Raw genomic sequence first — 20,020 nt, forward strand, 5'->3', positions numbered from 1 at the left:
GCATGGGATTTAGCTGATTATGTTCTTCCTGATGCTTTGTTCATTTTTGAGCATTTAAATGTTCGTAATTCGAGTTCGTGTAAACTAACAATTTTATAATGTGCAAAAATTTTTATTAGTAATACCTTCTGCGTGATTATGTTCTCCTGATACTTCTATGAGCATTTATATTTTCGCAATTTGAATCCTTTAGACTTGAGACTTAAAATTCTGAGAATTCTTAAAATTATAATTTTTACGATTTCGATTAGTGTCTCTTACGTTATTATCGATTTTAGAAAATTTAAATTTTCGTTGATAATTAATATCGATAATTACAAAGAAAATTTCTGTAATTACCGTTGGTTGGTAAAGGTAAAGTCACTTAAGAATCTTTATTAACGATAGGTAAATCGGCGTTACTTTGATTTTATAATCACCGACAGAAATTTTAAATCCTCAAAATTCTCGAAATAGTGTCAACAGTGTGCAATTGTCGTCGCTCTTGTCGTAACCCTCAGTTAGTTCCGGTCGTAATCGGGCATCGGGCATAACAATAACAGCAACGATACTAACATGAATTCTGCGAGCAAGGTGAGGGTAGAAACTTTTAGACAATCTTGCCATACTTTGTTTTAAATTGTCTCGCAAGTCCTTGCGCAATGTCGACGAGTCGGAGAAGAAATACTGAGATGTCGAAACATCGAATACAAAAAGTACTATTATATTTCTAGGTTAAACTAACGGTGAAAAGAATTTTGAATCATTATAACGAATGTTAATTAAATATATATGACCGTTATACATAATTTATTTATATATTCGTGTTTAGGTGGGTGAGATCTTTGCTGCAGCTGGAGTAGCCTTCAACAAGCTAGGTGAGCTGACGATGCAGCTGCATCCTACATCAGATTCCCTAGCGGGGTAAGTTGGGCCGGTATTCATAGTCGGATCTTATTTCAAGATCGTCTTAAGTAATGTCTTAAGATGCTAATACGGCTCTGCGATTGGTTCATGACATCTTAAAGGTTGTACTTAAGACAGTCTTCAATATAAGAACCGACTATGAATACCGACCTTTTAGACATACAACCATAAAATATATAGTTTGGAGGCAAACGTGCAGATAGTCTTATTAGTCTGGAAAGTAATTCTACAAGTATTTTAAAATTATACAAAAGATTTACGGTTCCGTCATGATTATTATGGCAATATTTGTATAGGGTGACTCTCTGGTAGCATATATTGCATTATATTTGTCACAAAATAGCTTTTTTCTTGTTTCTAATAAGTTTAAGATATATACCATTGGAGTGTCATCTCATATACAATTATATCAGGCCCCATGCTCTTTTCTTAATTTCCTATCCCCCCTCGATGCGTAGTAAATGGGCTGACGAGGATATTGAGATGCTCCGTCAGTCGGTCAGAGTCTTCAGCGAAGAACTGAGCAGAATAAGCGAGCACATCAAGAGTCGGACGGTGTAAGTTTTCACAGGCTGCCAGTCCTGGCAGTCAGTCCGAATCTCACACCGAACGTATCGTTTTCTTTTCCAGCTCTCAGATACGAACGACCCTGAAGAAAAAGGCGTTTGAGGAGGCGGGGATGACGGTCAGGCAGCAACAAATTCTACCCCAGCAGGCGCAACAGTCCACCCTGGTTCAGCAACAACAGGTTGTTAAGCAGCAATCGACGTCGGGGAACCAGAGCCTCATGGGAAAATCGGCGGAGGTCACGCTCAACATGCTGAACGCGCCGGAAACGGAAGTGGACGTCGAGGGACTCCCTGAGGAGTGTCAAGTGAAACTCGAATTCGAGGAAGGCGCCACTGAAGAAGTCACTGGTTGAACTAGTTCGTTCGTTCATAAGTTAAGTAAAAAAGAAAAATGAACTAAAAAGCTGGTGATACCATCCTCATCTTTTTTTTCGTCATCTAATTGTTCATTGAACATTCGAATTTTAACTAGTTTTAAGCATCAGTCTCGTGTACACTTATAAGTTACTTTTTGCAATAAATGTATGAAAACCTAGTTCAATCCGGCGACCTCCTTTCCCTTCATTCATCTTCAAATACAGACTTTATTTTATTATTTTACCGCAGCATTTATTCAGGTTGCAGTACAATTTACAACTGAGATTTAGTATTAAAAGCAGGAAAGATCGGATAAAACAATTAATTCTATCCATATATTAAATTAATATTAAAAAAAATATAGGTACCACTTAATAAATCAATCGCTGATTAAGTCAGTCAGGATTTGCTGTGATGAATTTCAAAGAGACATAAAAAAAAAACGTTCAGTATCTATAGAATTGAGATTATTGAGAAAATTATTTTCAGAAGAGCATAATAATGCCTCGAGAATGCACGAAGATTTAGAAATATGTTCCTTGTAGCTGCATTGTGTTATACTTTCTGCGCTCAAATGAAGAATATTAATGAAATTTTCTTTTGGAAAGAGGAAGAAAAAAAAGGCACAAAAAATTCAGCTATCAAATAACGAGCCTTAGGTAGTTTCCTCCGTTCTGGTTGGTATTTGGAGTCCGTAGGGACTTTGTGCCGCGCGTGCGAGAGTCCAGACTCCAGGGCGTCCAAAGCCGCGTCACGCGTCACTCTCACATGCCGATTGTGTCAGTAGTGTATCTCGCTGAATGACGCATACCGACGCACACCGCCAACTGACAGATTAACCGATCAACAATGACGGCACTCGGCACTAGCCGCGCGATGCAGTCGGAGTAGTCGATCGGCGTCGTTCCATCGATCGCGGCCGATCGCCGATCCCTTTTGTTCGCGCGCGTGATGACGTGAAGGCGGGAGGGGAAGAGAGAGAAAGAGAGAGGCGTTACGCAAATTGATCATTGTCTGGACTCGATTACACCTGCGGCGGGCGGAGTGGCTGTGTGCTGTCCGAGGGCAAACAAAGCGCGAATCAAGCGGAATCTTGAAACAATAACGACAGAGACGTCGCGATAACGATAACGACGACGACGACATGGAGGGAGGCCTGTTGGAGAACTCGGCCGGCGACACTTTGGACCGATCCGAGGACGAGGCGGCCCTTCAAGGATGCTGCAGTCCGAAAAAGGCGCCCTACCGATTTCTAGGGCTGGCGCTCATGTGTCTGCTCGGATTCGGTACGGAGCTGACGTATATTTAATTTCGCGGGACGCGTGATGCTGTTTGTTTACGCGTCGCGATATACGAACAGCGTCGCTCCGTTGTTTACCTATCACAACAGCGTTGCGCCGGAATGGTGTCACTGTCAAAAGAACGGGTCGCGAATGAGATCCGTAATCGTTGCCTCTCGCCAGACTCATTGTCACACGCCTCATTTCCGCGACTTCCTATTCACACATAGAAATGTATTTTAGTCCAAAGTCATACGATTCTGAAACTTCCATTTGTTTCGATACTAATAACGTTTAATACTTTTCAATACCAAGTGTAATAATTTGATATTTTGCACTATGCAGGAGAACTTACGCAATATTAGAATCTCTGATGAAAATCTATCCACATTTATAAAACGCATCTATCTATTCGTCTACGTTTATGAATTATGAGAAATAGTTGTGACTCAATGGCCAAAATTGCATACACAGAGACACGATAAAGAAAGAATAATTAGTTGAGTTGGAAATTGCTTAAGTAGATTCTATCTTGTGTCTTCCTGTTATTAATCGCAAGGAAAAAATTTGACATTGGCTAGAGATAAGGCGTATCATGAACGCCCTCTTTGTGCGAGTTTATCACAAGGATTTTTTTAAATATTGGCCATATGTTGTATAAACGATGTTAGAACCTATGACACAATCGATAGGGTATCTTCGTTTATCAGACTGTAAAGCTCTTAACACAAATAATATTCTGTGTTATCTAACTGTTCTAATTGAAGAAAGGAGAGCCAAACCTTACAGACAAATTTGTCTCACTGCAACTCCAGCAGGAATTTCAATGTATGTCCTTTTATTTCAGGCTCGTATTTTTGCTTCGATAATCCGGGCGCGCTGCAGGATAATTTCAAAACTGACCTGCACATGTCAACTAGCACATTTGTCTTGCTGTATTCCATTTATTCCTGGCCGAATGTCATTCTCTGCTTCATCGGCGGATTCCTGTTGGATAGCGTCTTTGGAATTCGGCTGGGTACGGTGATATACATGGGACTCACGTTGATCGGCCAGATCATTTTTGCAAGTGGCGCTATGATCGATGCTTTTTGGCTGATGATGCTTGGTCGATTTGTCTTTGGGTATGTTTACGCCTACGGTGCTGTTCCATCGAATGCAGAATGTTTTAGAACTATCATATATGTCTTTCTGTAAAATCGTCAAATTAACAAATTGTTCCTTTTCCGCAGAATCGGCGCAGAGTCGTTGGCAGTTGCGCAAAACAGTTATGCGGTCCTTTGGTTCAAAGGAAAAGAGTTAAACATGGTGTTCGGGCTGCAGTTGAGCTTCGCCCGGGTAGGATCGACCGTGAACTTCTTAGTAATGGAGCCGGTATACAACTACGTGGCTCAATATTACAAGGGCCCGAAGTGTATCGGAGTAGTTCTCTTTCTCGCAGCCATCACCTGTGTGATGTCGATGATATGCGCCTGTGTATTGGGCCTCATGGATAAACGGGCCGAGAGATTGCTCCGACGAGGCGAGGGACAGGAACCGCAGGTCGTTAGTTTAAGGGACGTCAAAGATTTCAAGCCAATCTTTTGGTTGATCGCGCTCATTTGCATTGCTTATTACGTCGCGATATTCCCTTTCATCGCTTTGGGAAAGTAAGTGCTCGACAGCATAAAATCTTATTGCACGATACAACTTTTTCAAATCGCATCTGTCAAAGTGCATGAAATAATGATATTGCATTAAAATTCATCCTAGAAGTTAATTTTCTTATTCAACTTTTCATGCATAACAATTACACATAAAAATAAGAGTTTCGTTAATTTTGTTTCAGAGTATTTTTCGAGCGGAAATATGAATTTGATCCATCCGCAGCAAATACAGTAAATTCTCTGGTTTATTCGATATCGGCGATAGCTTCGCCTCTGTTAGGTTACATGGTGGATAGAACGGGTAAAAATGTAACGTGGGTGTTCATTAGTATCTGCGTGACTATCATTGCTCATGGGTTGCTCGCTTTTACCTATTTGAACCCTTACGTGTGTATGGTTCTCATGGGGCTGGCCTATTCTATGCTCGCTAGTAGCTTGTGGCCTTTGATTGCACTTGTGACGCCAGAGCATCAACTTGGAACTGCTTATGGAATGTAAGTAATTTATTCATTGGCAATCTCAGAGCAAATAATACTAAAGATAATACTAAAAATTTTAAAAATAAAATTAATATCTTTTTAGAGCGCAGTCTGTACAAAACTTAGGTCTCGCTGTAGTCGCAATTGTGGCTGGTATAATTGTCGACAAAGGAGGATATTTAATGCTCGAGATGTTCTTCCTCGGTTGGCTTTGGAGTGAGTATTTTCGCGAACTTGGAAACTCAAGATATGATTTCCACCGTAAGATGGAAATGCGAGAAATTTCATTACAAATAACATAATTCATGATTTGTGCAAAATAGTTTCACTGATAACCGCCGGTGCAATCTGGGTGTCGGACATGGCAACAAGTGGCGGTTATCTCAACATGACGCCAGGACAAAGAGAACGATACGAGGCAGTTCAATGCACGCCTGAAAATTTGGAGCGAGAAAAATTATTATCGTCGGAATGCACATCGGATTTCTCGGCGGATAGTCTTATGCAGCCACAATCTGACATCAGTATACGAAATCGTTACTTGTCTCGCATTGGTGCGATGGTAAGTCGATTTTATTGAAGTTATACATTTTTATTTTTTCTGTAACATTAGGCGATAAACGGATGAGTAAAAAACAGAATGTATATAAGTGATAAAAAATCAGAAAGTATAAATCGTAACTCTTTAATAACGCGCGTTTTTAAATTCTAGGTACCACCACATGCGATTACGCCAATTCATCGACCTTTACGATGATAATTTAGTTCCAAATTCATGATACGAATAGGTGTGTAAAAATACTTAAAAAGTCTCGTCGAAATGTTGGCTCATTATGTCTTCCTATTACACACAGCTTGATCTGTGATAATTTCGTAACGCAGTTACTGTTCGATTAGAGATTACGTTTTAACAAGCGTATTGTAGCTGTTTCTTTGATAGTCTCGATCGATGCCGATTACACGTTACACGTGATATATACGAAACTTTTGACAATTCATGACGATGGCACAATTATAGATCTTTTATCAATGGTGGAATCATTCTCTCTACCTCTAATTTAAAAAATAAGCGTTGCGAAGTTACTTGTTCATAAGATATTTGACGTGTAATATATATATATATTGATGTAATATTATAATAAATGTTCGATCTTTGATCATTGTCCTTTTTCGTCAAAATCATTTCGGTGAAATAATGAATTGTATTAAAAGAGCCATCCGTTACTTTTTATTTTGTACGTTGTAATTAATATATGCGACATTGTTCAAGCTCTCTGGCGATAAGGCTCTCTCTCGTGACCAGTTAATTTCGACAACGTCGGGATATGAATACATTACTGTTGCACGACACACGATACGATACAAAAACTGGTGTGCAACGCCGACGTTGGCATTAAATCATTAAATTTGGTATCATTAGTCAAAGAGGCAGATAATTCATGTGCGCGCAGAGATCTGCATTTCTTATAACTTTTATGTACTCCTATTTTTCATGATAAAAAATATTTGAAATATTACCAAACGCGTTGGGTCAATCGCCAGTGCATTGATACAATGAAAAAAATATAAACAAAATTATTGATTAAGTTTATTTACATTCTTTAGAATTTCAAAAAAAAAAAAAAAGTGAATTTATAACTGAATGAGAGATTTGTAGGATACTCATACAAATTTTGTCAAAGATGAAGATGATCGCAAAATTTTATAAATTAAAAAATCTGAGAGATTCTGAAAATTAGGAATTTGTAATTTTACGAATCACATACCTATTTTCCGATTTAATTATTTTTTACAAAAAAAAATTTCAAAAATATAAAAATATATTTTATAATATAATATTTATATTTATGTTGCGTAAAATATGTATTTTTTTATATTGAATCAATTAAAAGTTTATCGTTTTTTACACTAACATATTGTAATATTTATTACTATACTCCGTTAATATCAGTTATATGGAATATTAGCTTTCATACATAGGATCCGTGGCACCTTCTCGCTTCTCCGGAAATACGTAACGCCAAGTGTTCTTTGTCCGCGTCGCACGCACCCATGTCCACGTCCGGTACGCAAAGAATTTCCAAGAACTCCGGTATTTCGCGTAACCGGTGCACCGACTCCGGAACGGGCGGCGCACTCCGCACACACGTCGAGAGGGCGTATGCGGACCAGCGAGCACGGAACGGAACAGCTGTATGCAGCTGTAGTGAGCTGTAGTGCTGTAGCGCGCACCACGTGCTCGGCTGTGCTGTGCCCGCAAGTGGCACATACGCGTATACGCGCACGTACGTATCGGCACGCTCCGTGCGGTCCGCGACGAGATGAGGGTCCACGACGACGCGGATCCCAAGATTCCCAAGTACAACGCGATGGGGAAGTCGTCCAAGTTGTCCATGAAGCGGCCTAGCACCGTCGTGTTCCGCGAAAATTCCGCCAAGGTACAGAAAACGAGCGAGGACAGCAGAGTCGGGAACGCGACGAACAGCGATCGAACGAACATCGGCTGGCGGAGAAAATCATTGCCCGTTTATATCCTCCGTAAACGGTAAGTTTCTCGAGTGATTAAGTGATGTATAATCTTTTACGCGATTATGCGCGACTAAAGGGAAAAAGGGGGGGTGACGTCCGCGACGTTCGGCGTCGTGCACGCGGTGCATGGTGTATATCAGTGCATATACAGGATGTTTCAAAATGGAGACTCGCTGCTGATTGCAAATTAGCTAACGGGGATAATTTTCGTCACAACCGCACTTACTCGCGGTCGTTAAGGTAGAAAATACTGATGATTATTTTGTTTATTTAAATACATATTTTTAGATTGTTATTTTTTTCTATTTTATAACATAATATCATTTAATAATAATCAAACTGTATACGTGTTAAGTAATTATGTATGTATATAATAATAATTTTAAGCGCATAAATAAATTTTAATTCAAAAATCTATTTCTAAAAATATATTTTATCCAAAAAATATATTTTTTAATTTTTATTAGAAGAAGCTGATGCTATACATTGTATCACATATACATATGTATATACATTACATATATATAAGTGATACATAGTAAATTTTCAACTTAATTTTTAATAAATATAAAATTTATTAAATATTTTGTTATGTAAGTAAAATAGATATATTATTTATCTATTTTACATATATTATATCACAACAATATTATATACATATATTACATTACACGAACATAAATAGATATTATGCTTCATATATTGTATTACACAAATATTATATTACACAAGTAGAATAAATAATATAATTTATTATTGTATATAACAGATATGTAAATAGAATTCATAATAATTGCCTAGCGTATTATATATGCATATTGTAGAAAATGTAGAATAAACATTTTGGCCATAAAAGATCATCTTTAAAAATAATGGGTATTTCATCAAGTCGCGGCAATTACTTATTTAATATCACATATTCTTTACATATTCTTTATTTATATGTTCTTTATATAATATACTCTTTATATTATATATTCTTTATAGTGTATATAAACTTTTTGCTCGTGAATTTTCAGGCTGTTAGACGAGATACGCCGACACAGTACTCTCATCATAATAGGCGAGACCGGCAGCGGTAAAACCACGCAGATCCCACAACTGTTGCTCCACGCCGGAATCGCCGGGTCGTCCGGCTGCATCGGCATCACGCAACCGCGTAGGATAGCGGCGGTCAGCGTAGCGCGCCGGGTCGCCCAGGAACAAGGGGCGAAACCAGGAAAATTGGTGGGCTACTGCGTCCGTTTCGAGGATTGCACCTCGTCGCAAACAAGGATCAAATATCTGACGGATGGCATGATGGTGCGAGAAGCGATGACTGACGAGATCCTGTCGGATTACTCGGTATACTATCGTCATATTATTATTACAATTGTTGTATTAGACGACGCAGTCATTGGAGGAGCAAGACTATGTTTGAAATTAATAATAAAAAATGAAATTAATTTTAAATGATAAACTAGCATCGTGTAATGAAAGATATTATTACAATATTATTTATTAATTTTATGCAAAATATGTTCTGGAATCAGTCTATTTTAAATTAAATTAAGTTCTTGTAAATTAGATGCTTTAACATTTTAACAGAAAGTAAAAGGCTTTTCCGTTAAGTTATTATTATATTTAAAACCGGCAGTAATCTGAAAACTAAGGAATCTCTCTAAACATTCCCCTTTGCTACTTATCTCACTGCCTACCCGATTATTGCATGAGTTTTATAACTTTACAACAGGTGGTGATACTCGACGAAGCTCACGAGCGATCCGTGCAGACCGACGTTCTGTTCGGGGTGACGAGACGAGCGCAGAATTTGCGAAAGTTGAAGAATCTGCCGCCCTTGAAACTTTTGATTATGTCAGCCACGATGGACCCCACTAAGTTCAAGGAGTATTTCCAGGCACCAGCACTGTACTTGGAGGGCCGTCAGCATCCCTTGAGGATTTTTCACGCGGTGTCCTCGCAACAGGATTATGCATTCGCCGCACTAGCTACGGCGTTTCAAATTCACCGCGAGACTCCCCCAAAGTAAGAACAGCACGAAATTCTAAAACGGAATATAAACTGCGTGTTCTACGACGTATATATAGGAATAAATTGTGTTCTAGTATGTTAAAGAATTTATTGTTTTCGAAATTGATTGCAATTTCATCACATACTCCTTCAAAGACCTCAAATCAATCTCTTATAAACCGAGATACACATGAGATGAAGGTCGTCAAACCCGAAACCTATCGACCCATGAATCGGTCGTTCTGTCATAGCCATACATTTCAATTATGTTCTAGTAGGTAATCGTTTGATTTTTTATTTTCTAGTGAGGATATTCTCATCTTTTTGACCGGCCAAGAAGAAATAGAGGCGGCTGCAGTGGCCGCCCGAAATATAGCTAAACAACTAGATGAAGAAGAATATCCGCCTCTGAAAGTCTTTCCCTTATACGCGACACTGCCCACTCACCAACAGTTAGAGGCCTTCAAACCTTCGGCACCGGGAATGCGGAAATTAATACTATCGACAAACGTCGCCGAGACGTCCGTCACGATTGGCGGTGCGTATACACCTTTACTATCTCTTTTCCGTTACATAATTTTCTAAATAAAAAATAGAAAGGGCTAAATAAATATTTTTATTAGCGCTAAGGTTTTTTTTACATCAGATAATTATAAAGATAAGACAAGATGTAAAGGAAGTTTATTTTTAAAATCTTTTTATGGAGTTTTTCCAACGCGATAATAAACGATATTATTAATTATGTTATTTTCAACGTCGCGCTTATTTCAGCGTTAATTACACAGCGCTCGCTGTTTTCGAATTCACAATCGTTTAAAATCTGATCTGAAAATTTAATAACGACGTTAAACATAGGAATTCGTCACGTGATCGATACCGGTGTCGTCAAAGCAAGGACACATCATCCAACGACGGGGTTGGACGTATTAAGGGTCGAGAAAGTCTCACAGGCACAGGCTTGGCAAAGGGCGGGTAGGGCCGCTCGCGAAGCACCGGGCAAATGTTATAGAGTTTACACACGAGAGGAATTCGAGAAGATGAAGGACATGCCGATACCAGAAATTCAAAGGTGCTCTCTCGCGGGAGTCGCTCTGCAACTACTTGCTATCGGCGTTGACATCACCACCTTCGATTTCATGGACAAACCACCCAAAGAGGGTGTAGACGTGGCTGTGAGCTGTTTAGAAAAGCTGGGCGCAGTTAAAGGTAACGAACGCTAATCTGTTTATTTACAAATTAAAACATTTCCTTCAATATGTTCGTTTAAAAAAAATTAGAATTTTACTTAGATATAACAGTGCTCATTAAATTATGCTTATTAAATTTCTTATTAATTTTTGTTTATGCAATTTTTAAAATAAAAGTTTCCTTATTTAGTACTTAAACAGAATGATAGATTTTTTTCACATTGAGATTCAGACGCGATGAAAGAAAATAATTGCGGCTGTTTACTGTCTTTATTTTATAATATCACGCGCGAGTAACGGGAGAATTTCAAGACAATAAATTCTTATTTAATCCCTCTTAAAAGGATCTCCACCGCAGCTGACTACGCTCGGCCGAACGATGTCACTATTCCCGTTAGACCCTCGATTTACCAAAGTGATCCTCGCGTCGGTGGAACACAGGTGTCTGGAGGAAGCACTGACGGTTATCGCTTTATTATCGGGCGAATCGATTTTCATGGACCCACCCACGAAGAGAGAACAGGCTTACAATGCACGCTCACGGTACGGCTCTTGCTTGCAATCTATTTATCGTCTCAAAGTACACACTGAGTATAAGGATGAGTAGAAAGAGATCAAGATAATTTTATCTTCGTACAAATTTCTCTACGAACATTTTTATTACGGAGAGCACTGTATCCACGATAGAGTGCATTTTTCATCACGGTTCGCGACTGGCTAAGTAAGTTATTATTTAATAGCTACCCGAGTAACTCTCATCGGGGTGGTTTCAGATTTGCTTCGCCTGAGGGGGATCACGTAACGTTATTGAATGTGTTCCGGGCATACCAAAACGTTACGCAGAAGAAGGCGTGGTGCCACGATAACTTCTTGCACCACCGAAATCTGGAGTATGGGTCGGAAGTGAGGCAACAGCTTGCGGCGTTGGCGGAACGTGCGAATTTGGAGAAAGCGAGCTGCGGAACGAATACGAAGCAACTCAGAAAAGCTTTCCTCGAGGGATTATACGAGAATCTCGCCGAGCTGCAGAGGGACCAGACGTATGTCACGGTAAGTAAATGTGCTCTCTCACTATATTATTTCGATATTATTATATTCTTCTTACTGTCAATTTCATAGTATTAAATAAAATATTATTTCTTTTGCCTGCTAACTTTATTATGAAACAGTACGTAAAAATGTAATTATAAAAATCTTTCAAACATCGATCTACATGAATTGTGGAATTTTCGTTGATTAAGACTAAACTATTATTTTTAACGAAATACAATATGTTAGTTTTATAAACAAGTATTTTTAATCACACTGATGTCTTGAAACTTTTATACTTTAATTATTTATCTTTATGTCATTTTGGCGAACTTTAATCAGCAGATTAAAACGATTGATTATTCTTTTCTCTTTCATTTTATTTACAATATTTATTTTGTGTCGTTTGAATAATAAGGATTTGAGAGGTACAGTCATGGAGAGATATGCGCGGAATACATCACAAATAATTTTACATCATTCTTATCTTGATATTCCCCTATATATGTTGTTTGTATCTCTGCCTTGCTTGAGTTTCCTATATCAGCAAACAAGCGAAGAGAATCTCGAGTAATCGTATTACACGTACGGCATAGGTATACTCGAAACAGCCGGTAACCATACACCCTTCCTCGACGTTGCACGGTACGAAGCCGCCGTTACTGCTATTCACGGAGGTCGTAGCCACCGGAAGATGTTACCTTCGCGGTCTGTCTACCATCGATCCGGCGTGGTTGACGCAGAAGAACATCGGCCCTGGGAAACGCGACTGACGCAATTTTTTATCCTACGACGTATTTATACAGAGCTTATTTTTGTTGACGTGAGGTGGAACAATTGAGGCCACTGAGTAACGGAGGAGACGCAATGATTTTTTTTTCGAATAATGAAATCGATAAGTAATAGAGAAACGGTATAATTGTAAGAAAGATTAATGTGTCGTGTTCTTTACCCGTACACTTATTCAGCGGTATCAATTGCGCCACTTGGCCCTCTTTCATATGGGTACAATTTTGTTGTAGATATATGATCAAGAGAAACCATTTTTTCTACTACTTGTACACTTTAAGCTGTTATTAAATTTAGTTAATATAAATTTTAATCATCGAGTACATTGCGTTTTGCATATTGGATCGCGACTCCCTCTACATGCGCCTTCACGCATATCCTCACTCAAATATATTTACCAGCTCCATTTTTCCAATTCAATGACAAATACTCCTTGAGTAACAATATCCAATATTCCTTACAATTTATATTAGACATTTGATTAATCCGTACTCAATGTTTAATCTTCATCCTTGCTTCTTCATCCTTTTTAACTTTTTATTTGTATACAACAGTTCGTTCTCGCAAAGCAGGAGCCGAACGAGTTTAGTTAAACATTTATGGCCGTTATGGTAAATTGAACGAATCGCGCATCGGCGACTTGGCTGGCAAGTTTGGTCAATTTTACGGTCTACGGGGTCGCCACGGAAGAAATCCGGCGGAGTATTTTCATCTGGAGATTTCAGGGGACTTAACCAGAGCCCGCGCGGTTAATGCTCGTTGATAGTAAGTACCACGAAACGATTTAACCACGAAATGAAGTTTCGCGCGGCAAAATAGCAAGTAAATTTGGCCGCGGATGTTACGAGGGCATGTTACGCTCATAGCTGCGTACTTACCCGGCACTTAACGCGCTCTGTTCTGCATATCGGATAATTATGGCCTGAGCGGGAGAGAGTATTGAATTTGCTCGGGCTAATCGCCTCGAGCGAGTCGAGGAGGAAGAAAGTGCGGCTCGACGTCTCGCAGCCACGGATTTTCCGTCAAACTAAAATTTTAATGCTCATACATTCCGCAACTTCCAACTACCTCGTTATTTTATTGCGTATCCTGGCAATGTTAGCAGAATGAGTCTTACTTATTATAAATGTTAAATTGCTTCTGCGTAATGAAATGTAAATGCATGAAAATGCATTCTAATGTTTTCGTAAATACCAGGCGCAAATTAAATATTACAATTTGACAAGTTTCCTGAAGATACGTGGGCTTTATTGTTATATTTTGTTTTAATTGTAACACACACGAGTAAAGCAATCAATTGCCGTTTAATATTATATATCCATTATTCGTGTGGAAAGTGTTACGTGCGCACACATGTGGGAAACAAGAAATTTCCGAAATAGTCGTTTTAATAATGACGCAAACAGTTGTGCAGTTTAACATTAAATTATTATCATTTGTACGGGAAGTATTCCACGCGCGCCGGAGAAGTTTCCAAAACGTTGCAGGACCCTAATTATCTCTTTTCAGATAAAGGTCATTTTCATCTGACGTATATGACTCGTGTCCAAGTCCTCCGAATGTGTTATTTATAGTTCTGTATACAGCCACTCGGAGCTATCCTCAGGTTGATCGATTTAGCGGCGGCTGGATATGTTACTGTATCCCCGATACAGAGGAGATCCGATATAGGATTAAATCGTCACAGAGTTAGTTATATGACGTGGAGGATATTCGCTTGTCGAGGTAGGATCGAATTGTATCTCTTTTCTCGGTCTCTCATCCTTCCCGCTTGCAACGACGCGCAAATAGCTGTTTCTCTCTCTCTCTCTCTCTCTCTCTCTCTCTCTCTCTCTCTCTCTCTCTCTCTTTTCTCTCTTCTCTCTCTCCCTCTTTTCCTTACTTCCACGGGAAAATCGTAGGTATTCGGCGATGTCGCCCAAGATGATGATGATGATGATGATACTAACGGACTTCTCGTCGACTCGAGATTTCACAGCCCTTATCGCGCTTTCCAACGTCCCAGAACCCCTACTGCGTAATGGTGATCTTCAATATCCCATGCTCTTCAACGGTTTCCTTTCCGCAGGCGGGGGAGACGAGTAAAATTTATTCGATTACAGGAGAGGAGGAGTCCGTGTTTCGACACTGGTATTCTCATAATTCGGACTTGGGTAATACGAATGCGGCGGTGGTATTACGTAGGTACGCCCCCCCGGGGTACAAATAAAGTGAGGGCTTTAATCTGGAATGCTTGAGAGTTTGGAGAGCACTTTGCGAGCGTTTCATCCGTCCGTAACCCACGTATATATCTAATTTCGTTTCTGAAAACGCCATTATGGATTTCTCAATATGAAAGTAATTATCCATAATTTCTGCTGGCGTTGGATGATCCGCTGCGCGAGGATTTGAAAGTTCACGAGGGCAGAGGCAACTGTATCGAGTAGTCGCTATGAGACGAATATAATCCTCATTAAATTCACGTTTACGCAGACAAGCGTAATTACAAGCTTCTTGACACCGAACACATTACGTAATTTCGATATTCTCGCGCGATTAATATAAAAGACGTTCCATTTTTTTTTCTTGCAAGTCAAGATGCGTCAGAAACCCCCTGGGACGCGGAAGAGAAGAGAATCTTTTATTTCTGTTATCCCGGCCCCTAGGAGGGGTCCCTATCCACTTGTGCCGAGGGTGGCCACTGCAGGCTCGCGGACGGCTCGGCGTGATTAAGAATTAAATATTAATGAGCGCGCCGACTCGGCGGCCGTATCGCGCTTTCTTCGGGGATTCACTCCCGTTGATAGGGCACTCTCGTTATGAATAGAGCGACGTAGAATCGCGCGAGATACTGGATAAGCACGCTGAAAGCGCACGGACGAAAATAGGCTTCCGTCGACGGCTTCGAAAGCGTCGAGTTTTCTCTCTTTCCCCCCTCTCTTTTGCCTGATGTTCTTGTAATCCAGAGCAGTCTCCTTCTTAACGTAAAGACGATCCTTTGTGAGGATGCTTAAGAGACTTCTTAATAATGAATTTCTCTATGAATGATCTGACCCGTCGCGTGTCACAAAGCGCGACGTGTGACGAGTTGGATAGTCCAGCTCATCCGCGGAAACACACCCCAGTCACGGTTTTTTTCCCTTTCATTTATTAATCAAGCATCCGCCCGTCAACCAATCCCCGTACATCCGCCGGAGCGTTAACTCGAAGGAATGAAAGAACGCACGATTCTCGCGTATTTCGGTCACCTACATAATTAACCGGCCCCATTTTGTCGTGCCTTTATATCCGTATCCACGCTTTTCACACAGTTTTCTTTACGACCGCCCACGCAGTTACCTCGTGATTGATCTACCCCCGTTCCTGTTTACAGTACTTTAACCTTTCCGCAAGCGCGACTCTGTCTATTGCGAAAACACTATCGGAAGAGATCTGAATAATTTAAGAGTTTACGTTTCTTTATATCTATTAATAGCTTTGTTTACTTTCAAAGCTCCATTGAAAAATTCCGATACCACATTCGCCTTGATTAACGTTGCAAACAAGAAAGAGATACATTCGTATAATAATAATAATAAATCCAGATTTCTAGTTTTCGTTTTTCGTTACTGTCGTGACGGACGTATTTGATGTAGCTTTTCGCTCCTGGAAGCCTCATTCGCGGCACTTTGACCTCGTTGTCGATCACATCGCTGTTACAACATAACTGACATAATATTCGTTGTATTAGCCGCGGCACGATCACGAAGAGAGGAGAGGACTTTGAGCGGAGAAAGACAACGATAGCAACAGGTGGCATCAAAAATTCATTCGTGATGGGCCTCCGTCAACAGGGGACATCTGTTTCTGGGGATCACTCGACCTTCTTAATTACGATTCCGGAAAGTAATTAGCGTCCGCGGTGTCACAGGTGTGTCATTAGGATAATGCAGGATGTATCGCAGAATCCGCACGCGAGATAAATAATGTATCATTGTAGATTAAAGAGTTTCGTGTAAAAATGTTTCGAGGTAGAACGTCTTCCCGGATTAGCTCTGAAACTAATCGAGAGTTCCTCTTTAATAATGGCAATAAACAGTTTTTATCCAAAGTATAAAATTTCCAATAATTTAATTTCTTTATATCAATAAAGGATATACAAATTTATACGTGTGTGCGAGGATGAACAAATATTCGAAATACGCAAATTAAATTATTGGAAATTTTATACTTTGGATAAAAACTGTTTATTGCCATGCTAACGTTTTAACTCACGCAAAAAATGTAAATATAAAAAATTTCATTGCGGTACAAAACTTTATTAACTCAATATACAAATAATAAAAATTTCGTAGGCGATGAGCCAAAATATTTCAATAAGCAAATCGTCAGACGAAACAGTCCTACTTCGCAGAGATAAACATTTTTCACATCAACATTACACTACAACATCGTGGATTTTTCTCTTTATAGAATCATCAAAAGATCTCTTTATTGTTTAAAATGAGTCGAGTACTCGAAGATTTGAAAAGGAATAGCTTGAAATTTTTCGGGTTTTTTTAATCTAATTTTACACACTCTAAATCTGAATCAGTGAATAGTCACTGATATCAATGTAAAGTATGCCACTTTACATGAATCAGTGGCATACTTTACACTGATATCAGTGACTATTCACTGATTCACAGTACTGTTCACTGATTGAGATTTAGATAGCATCCATAAAATTTGTCAAAGAGTGTTCTGCTTCCGCTTCTATCCATTTAATAAATTTCTTCCATATGTATTCCTTTGTGCAGAGAAGAATCGTATTTGCTTGCACGGCATCCATGATCAGTCGGCCCACTTCAATGAACAGTACCAAAGTCCTGAAAGCAGCGATAATAAACGTACGCATAGTAGGTTTCTCGGCAAGAGATAATTCATTTGAATTTCGAGAAGTTCGCAAGGCGATTAGCTTTGAGTGTTGAGCCGACTGGTTTGTCGAGCCCTCGTAATCTCCGATAAATCGTCTATCGTTAGATAACGAAGGTACGCTCCTCGCGGTTCGAACGAGGTCGTTGTCCTGTCTCGATTTCCGCGGGATTGTCGGATCGGGGAGAAAGCTATGATTTTCGTGAAGCGCTTGTCGGCGCGATCGTCTGAATTCCGACAAAAAGGACGGATGTATTGCCGTCGAAACGTCCCTTCCGTCCCTCGAGCTCTCCTCTTCCCTCGGTCGCTGAGAGTCTCGCTTCTTCGTGTCGCTTCCGCTGACCGTTTTGAATTGCATGAATGCGTTCCTTTTAACAGCCTTTCCTCCACTTCCTGGAGATTCGAGAAACGATCGCTCGGCAATGGCTCTTCCGCCGTGAGGCGATAAAAGCGAATCGCGAGATAATTCCTCGGGCTTCCGACGGGACGTTTTCGAATTTATCGTCGGATTGCGCGATGAATTTCCCTCGAAATCCATCAACTTTACGACACTCGTACGAGGATGCTCGGCGCTCGCGTTTACTCGGCGGAACTGCGAGCGCGACGGCGTCGAGGAACTTCCGTCGTTGTTCAAAGGGTCTCGGGGTCCTGCGGGATCGTCCTCGATTTCGTGATCTTCCCGCGGCGCCCAGGGATCAGATAGCATCTCGTCTACTCTCAAATTTCTTTTTTGCGACGACGAGGACGATCGAAAGGGAAACCGCTGGATAACTCCACGGATAACTTTGAGTGAAAATGAACGCGACGCGAGAGCGTCCTCAGCGATGGAGTCACGATGGCTCGTCAGCGGACGTAAAACTTTACGACGCGAATCCTCCTCCCCAAGATCCGTCGATCCGAAATCGACTTTGTCATCGTACCTGGAATTAGGCGTCGGATTAACGGCGTGCGAACCGGTCCCGCGGGATGAAGACTCGTGACCGTCCTCTCCTAGAACCTCCCGCCAAAGTTCCGCCATCACAATCGAGAGCGTTCGCTGTCTAAAATTTTTGCACGTGTGTCATTTTGCGGCTAAAAGGATCGAACTAACGCGGTAATATCACATCTTCGGCTTAACGTCTGGGGGGCGAAAGGTAAAATTTATACGACGGAGCGCATAGCGGCGAAAAATATTAAACGTAAGTTTTCCTTGCGCTCACGCTACCAGAATTATTTAGAGAAACGTATGATTTGTGGATTGCGTGCTGTAAAGGGAAGCTTGCAAAAAACTTTTAAAATTAATCTTTACCGCGGTGAGCTACATAATACTGGAAAATATTAACAAGAATTTTATTTACGAAAGAGATATTTTTACCTCTTCTTCGCGTAATCCACCGTCGACGCAATTCTTTCCTTTTCATCAATTTCATTATTCCGTTCCGTATAATTACTCGATACAGCTCGTGAAACTCGCCCGATTTTATTCATCGTCCATCTCTTTCGCCTTTGAATTGTCTTCGATCGCGAAGCGACTCGTTTCACTCGATGTTCGTCAGGATCGTTTATGGACTTGGAAGTAGTAGATTGCAACCGTTGCTCTCGTGGATGTTGTCCTTCCTGCGTCTCTCCGAACGGCGTCACCGCATTTTTGACCGTTACGTTTTGCGGAAATAGACCCTCCTGGCTTTTCGTCGTCCCGACGATCGTGTCGGAATCATTCCACGTCGCGGCGGACGACGGCACGGATACATTCGTCTGCAATCCGCCGTTTGGTTGGAGATTCTTGAACAAATACTCCGCCCAGCAATAACCGAGAGCCATCTCGTCTTTGTATGCCTTGTACATTTTCCACCAATATCCAAGAGTTTGTCGCAACGACAGATCGAAACCCGTCCTCTGTCCGCCCTCCGCTGATCCTGATATCAACGAGAGCAGCAGAGCGGAAAGTATCGGAATCGTGGGCGACATCGATTCGCGTCACCGTGTTCCTGGAGAGGACAGAAATGGATACGAACGATCATCTTTTCGGACGTGCGCATAAATCGGTTGAATCCTGTCAGAGCGGAAAGATCGGCACGCCTCATATCTCTGAGGCAGCCTGGAGAGTTGGCGATTTATTTGGAAAAATCGTTCCCGTCTCTCTCTTTTACGCGGGGGGAAAAGTAAAAATTGAAATATTCGGGCTGACAGGAGGGCGGGAATTAACGTTCCGCGATTCGTAAAGTTTAAATTAGCTTTGAACACGACGTCGCACGAATTCATGTTAAATTGCTAAAAAAAAAAATTCGGTCTTTTTTACATTCGTTTAAACATTTATAAAAAGTTTGCAAAAATATGATTATTACTTACATAAAGATGAAAGCTCTGTGAATAAATGAAAGCGGGAAC

The 20,020-nt window shown here is 40.5% G+C and overlaps 4 protein-coding genes across 8 annotated transcripts; 3 read left to right on the forward strand and 1 right to left on the reverse strand.

The window, feature by feature from the left end:
- The first annotated feature begins 441 nt into the window (after positions 1-441).
- On the forward strand, positions 442-2,010 carry LOC139822375 (BPTF-associated chromatin complex component 1). 5 transcript variants are annotated; one of them, XM_071794034.1, is made up of 4 exons: positions 444-573; positions 812-903; positions 1,365-1,463; positions 1,537-2,010. In XM_071794034.1, the coding sequence occupies exons 1-4, from the start codon at positions 556-558 to the stop codon at positions 1,826-1,828; spliced, it is 501 nt and encodes a 166-aa protein (XP_071650135.1). In that variant the 5' UTR covers positions 444-555; the 3' UTR covers positions 1,829-2,010. The 5 variants fall into 5 exon arrangements, with proteins under 5 accessions (XP_071650161.1, XP_071650135.1, XP_071650125.1 ...); XM_071794024.1 differs by having other exon boundaries at positions 555-695; XM_071794051.1 differs by lacking the exon at positions 444-573 and adding an exon at positions 606-725.
- Positions 2,011-2,174: 164 nt separating this feature from the next.
- On the forward strand, positions 2,175-6,394 carry LOC139822317 (lysosomal dipeptide transporter MFSD1). Its single transcript, XM_071793927.1, has 7 exons — positions 2,175-3,118; positions 3,960-4,236; positions 4,345-4,761; positions 4,941-5,252; positions 5,341-5,453; positions 5,561-5,799; positions 5,950-6,394. The coding sequence occupies exons 1-7, from the start codon at positions 2,977-2,979 to the stop codon at positions 5,992-5,994; spliced, it is 1,545 nt and encodes a 514-aa protein (XP_071650028.1). The 5' UTR covers positions 2,175-2,976; the 3' UTR covers positions 5,995-6,394.
- Positions 6,395-7,219: 825 nt separating this feature from the next.
- Ath (ATP-dependent RNA helicase DHX33) lies at positions 7,220-13,094 on the forward strand. The gene is made up of 8 exons (XM_071793922.1): positions 7,220-7,782; positions 8,786-9,110; positions 9,499-9,791; positions 10,082-10,314; positions 10,632-10,982; positions 11,308-11,506; positions 11,737-12,013; positions 12,589-13,094. The coding sequence occupies exons 1-8, from the start codon at positions 7,559-7,561 to the stop codon at positions 12,763-12,765; spliced, it is 2,079 nt and encodes a 692-aa protein (XP_071650023.1). The 5' UTR covers positions 7,220-7,558; the 3' UTR covers positions 12,766-13,094.
- Positions 13,095-17,447: 4,353 nt separating this feature from the next.
- LOC139814713 (uncharacterized) lies at positions 17,448-19,600 on the reverse strand. The gene is made up of 2 exons (XM_071781210.1): positions 19,008-19,600; positions 17,448-18,693 (listed from the first exon to the last, which is right to left on the reverse strand). Exons 1-2 carry the CDS (start codon positions 19,598-19,600, stop codon positions 17,448-17,450), a joined length of 1,839 nt encoding a protein of 612 aa, XP_071637311.1.
- Positions 19,601-20,020: the final 420 nt, after the last annotated feature.

Source organism: Temnothorax longispinosus, chromosome 1 (genome assembly GCF_030848805.1).
Source record: "Temnothorax longispinosus isolate EJ_2023e chromosome 1, Tlon_JGU_v1, whole genome shotgun sequence".
NCBI classification, from domain to species: domain Eukaryota; kingdom Metazoa; phylum Arthropoda; class Insecta; order Hymenoptera; family Formicidae; genus Temnothorax; species Temnothorax longispinosus.

Excerpts from the sequence above, each read along its gene's own strand:
- Ath (XM_071793922.1), top strand. The coding sequence starts at position 7,559 with ATGAGGGTCCACGACGACGCGGATCCCAAGATTCCCAAGTACAACGCG. Across the intron at positions 7,783-8,785 it reads GTTTATATCCTCCGTAAACG|GCTGTTAGACGAGATACGCC; the intron begins GTAAGTTTCTCG and ends GTGAATTTTCAG. Across the intron at positions 9,792-10,081 it reads CACCGCGAGACTCCCCCAAA|TGAGGATATTCTCATCTTTT; the intron begins GTAAGAACAGCA and ends TTTATTTTCTAG.
- LOC139822375 (XM_071794024.1), top strand. The coding sequence starts at position 642 with ATGTCGACGAGTCGGAGAAGAAATACTGAGATGTCGAAACATCGAATA. Across the intron at positions 696-811 it reads CGAAACATCGAATACAAAAA|GTGGGTGAGATCTTTGCTGC; the intron begins GTACTATTATAT and ends ATTCGTGTTTAG. Across the intron at positions 1,464-1,536 it reads CACATCAAGAGTCGGACGGT|CTCTCAGATACGAACGACCC; the intron begins GTAAGTTTTCAC and ends TTTCTTTTCCAG.
- LOC139822317 (XM_071793927.1), top strand. The coding sequence starts at position 2,977 with ATGGAGGGAGGCCTGTTGGAGAACTCGGCCGGCGACACTTTGGACCGA. Across the intron at positions 4,237-4,344 it reads CTTGGTCGATTTGTCTTTGG|AATCGGCGCAGAGTCGTTGG; the intron begins GTATGTTTACGC and ends CCTTTTCCGCAG. Across the intron at positions 5,253-5,340 it reads CTTGGAACTGCTTATGGAAT|AGCGCAGTCTGTACAAAACT; the intron begins GTAAGTAATTTA and ends ATATCTTTTTAG.
- LOC139814713 (XM_071781210.1), bottom strand. The coding sequence starts at position 19,600 with ATGTCGCCCACGATTCCGATACTTTCCGCTCTGCTGCTCTCGTTGATA. Across the intron at positions 18,694-19,007 it reads GTGGATTACGCGAAGAAGAG|ACAGCGAACGCTCTCGATTG; the intron begins GTAAAAATATCT and ends CAAAAATTTTAG.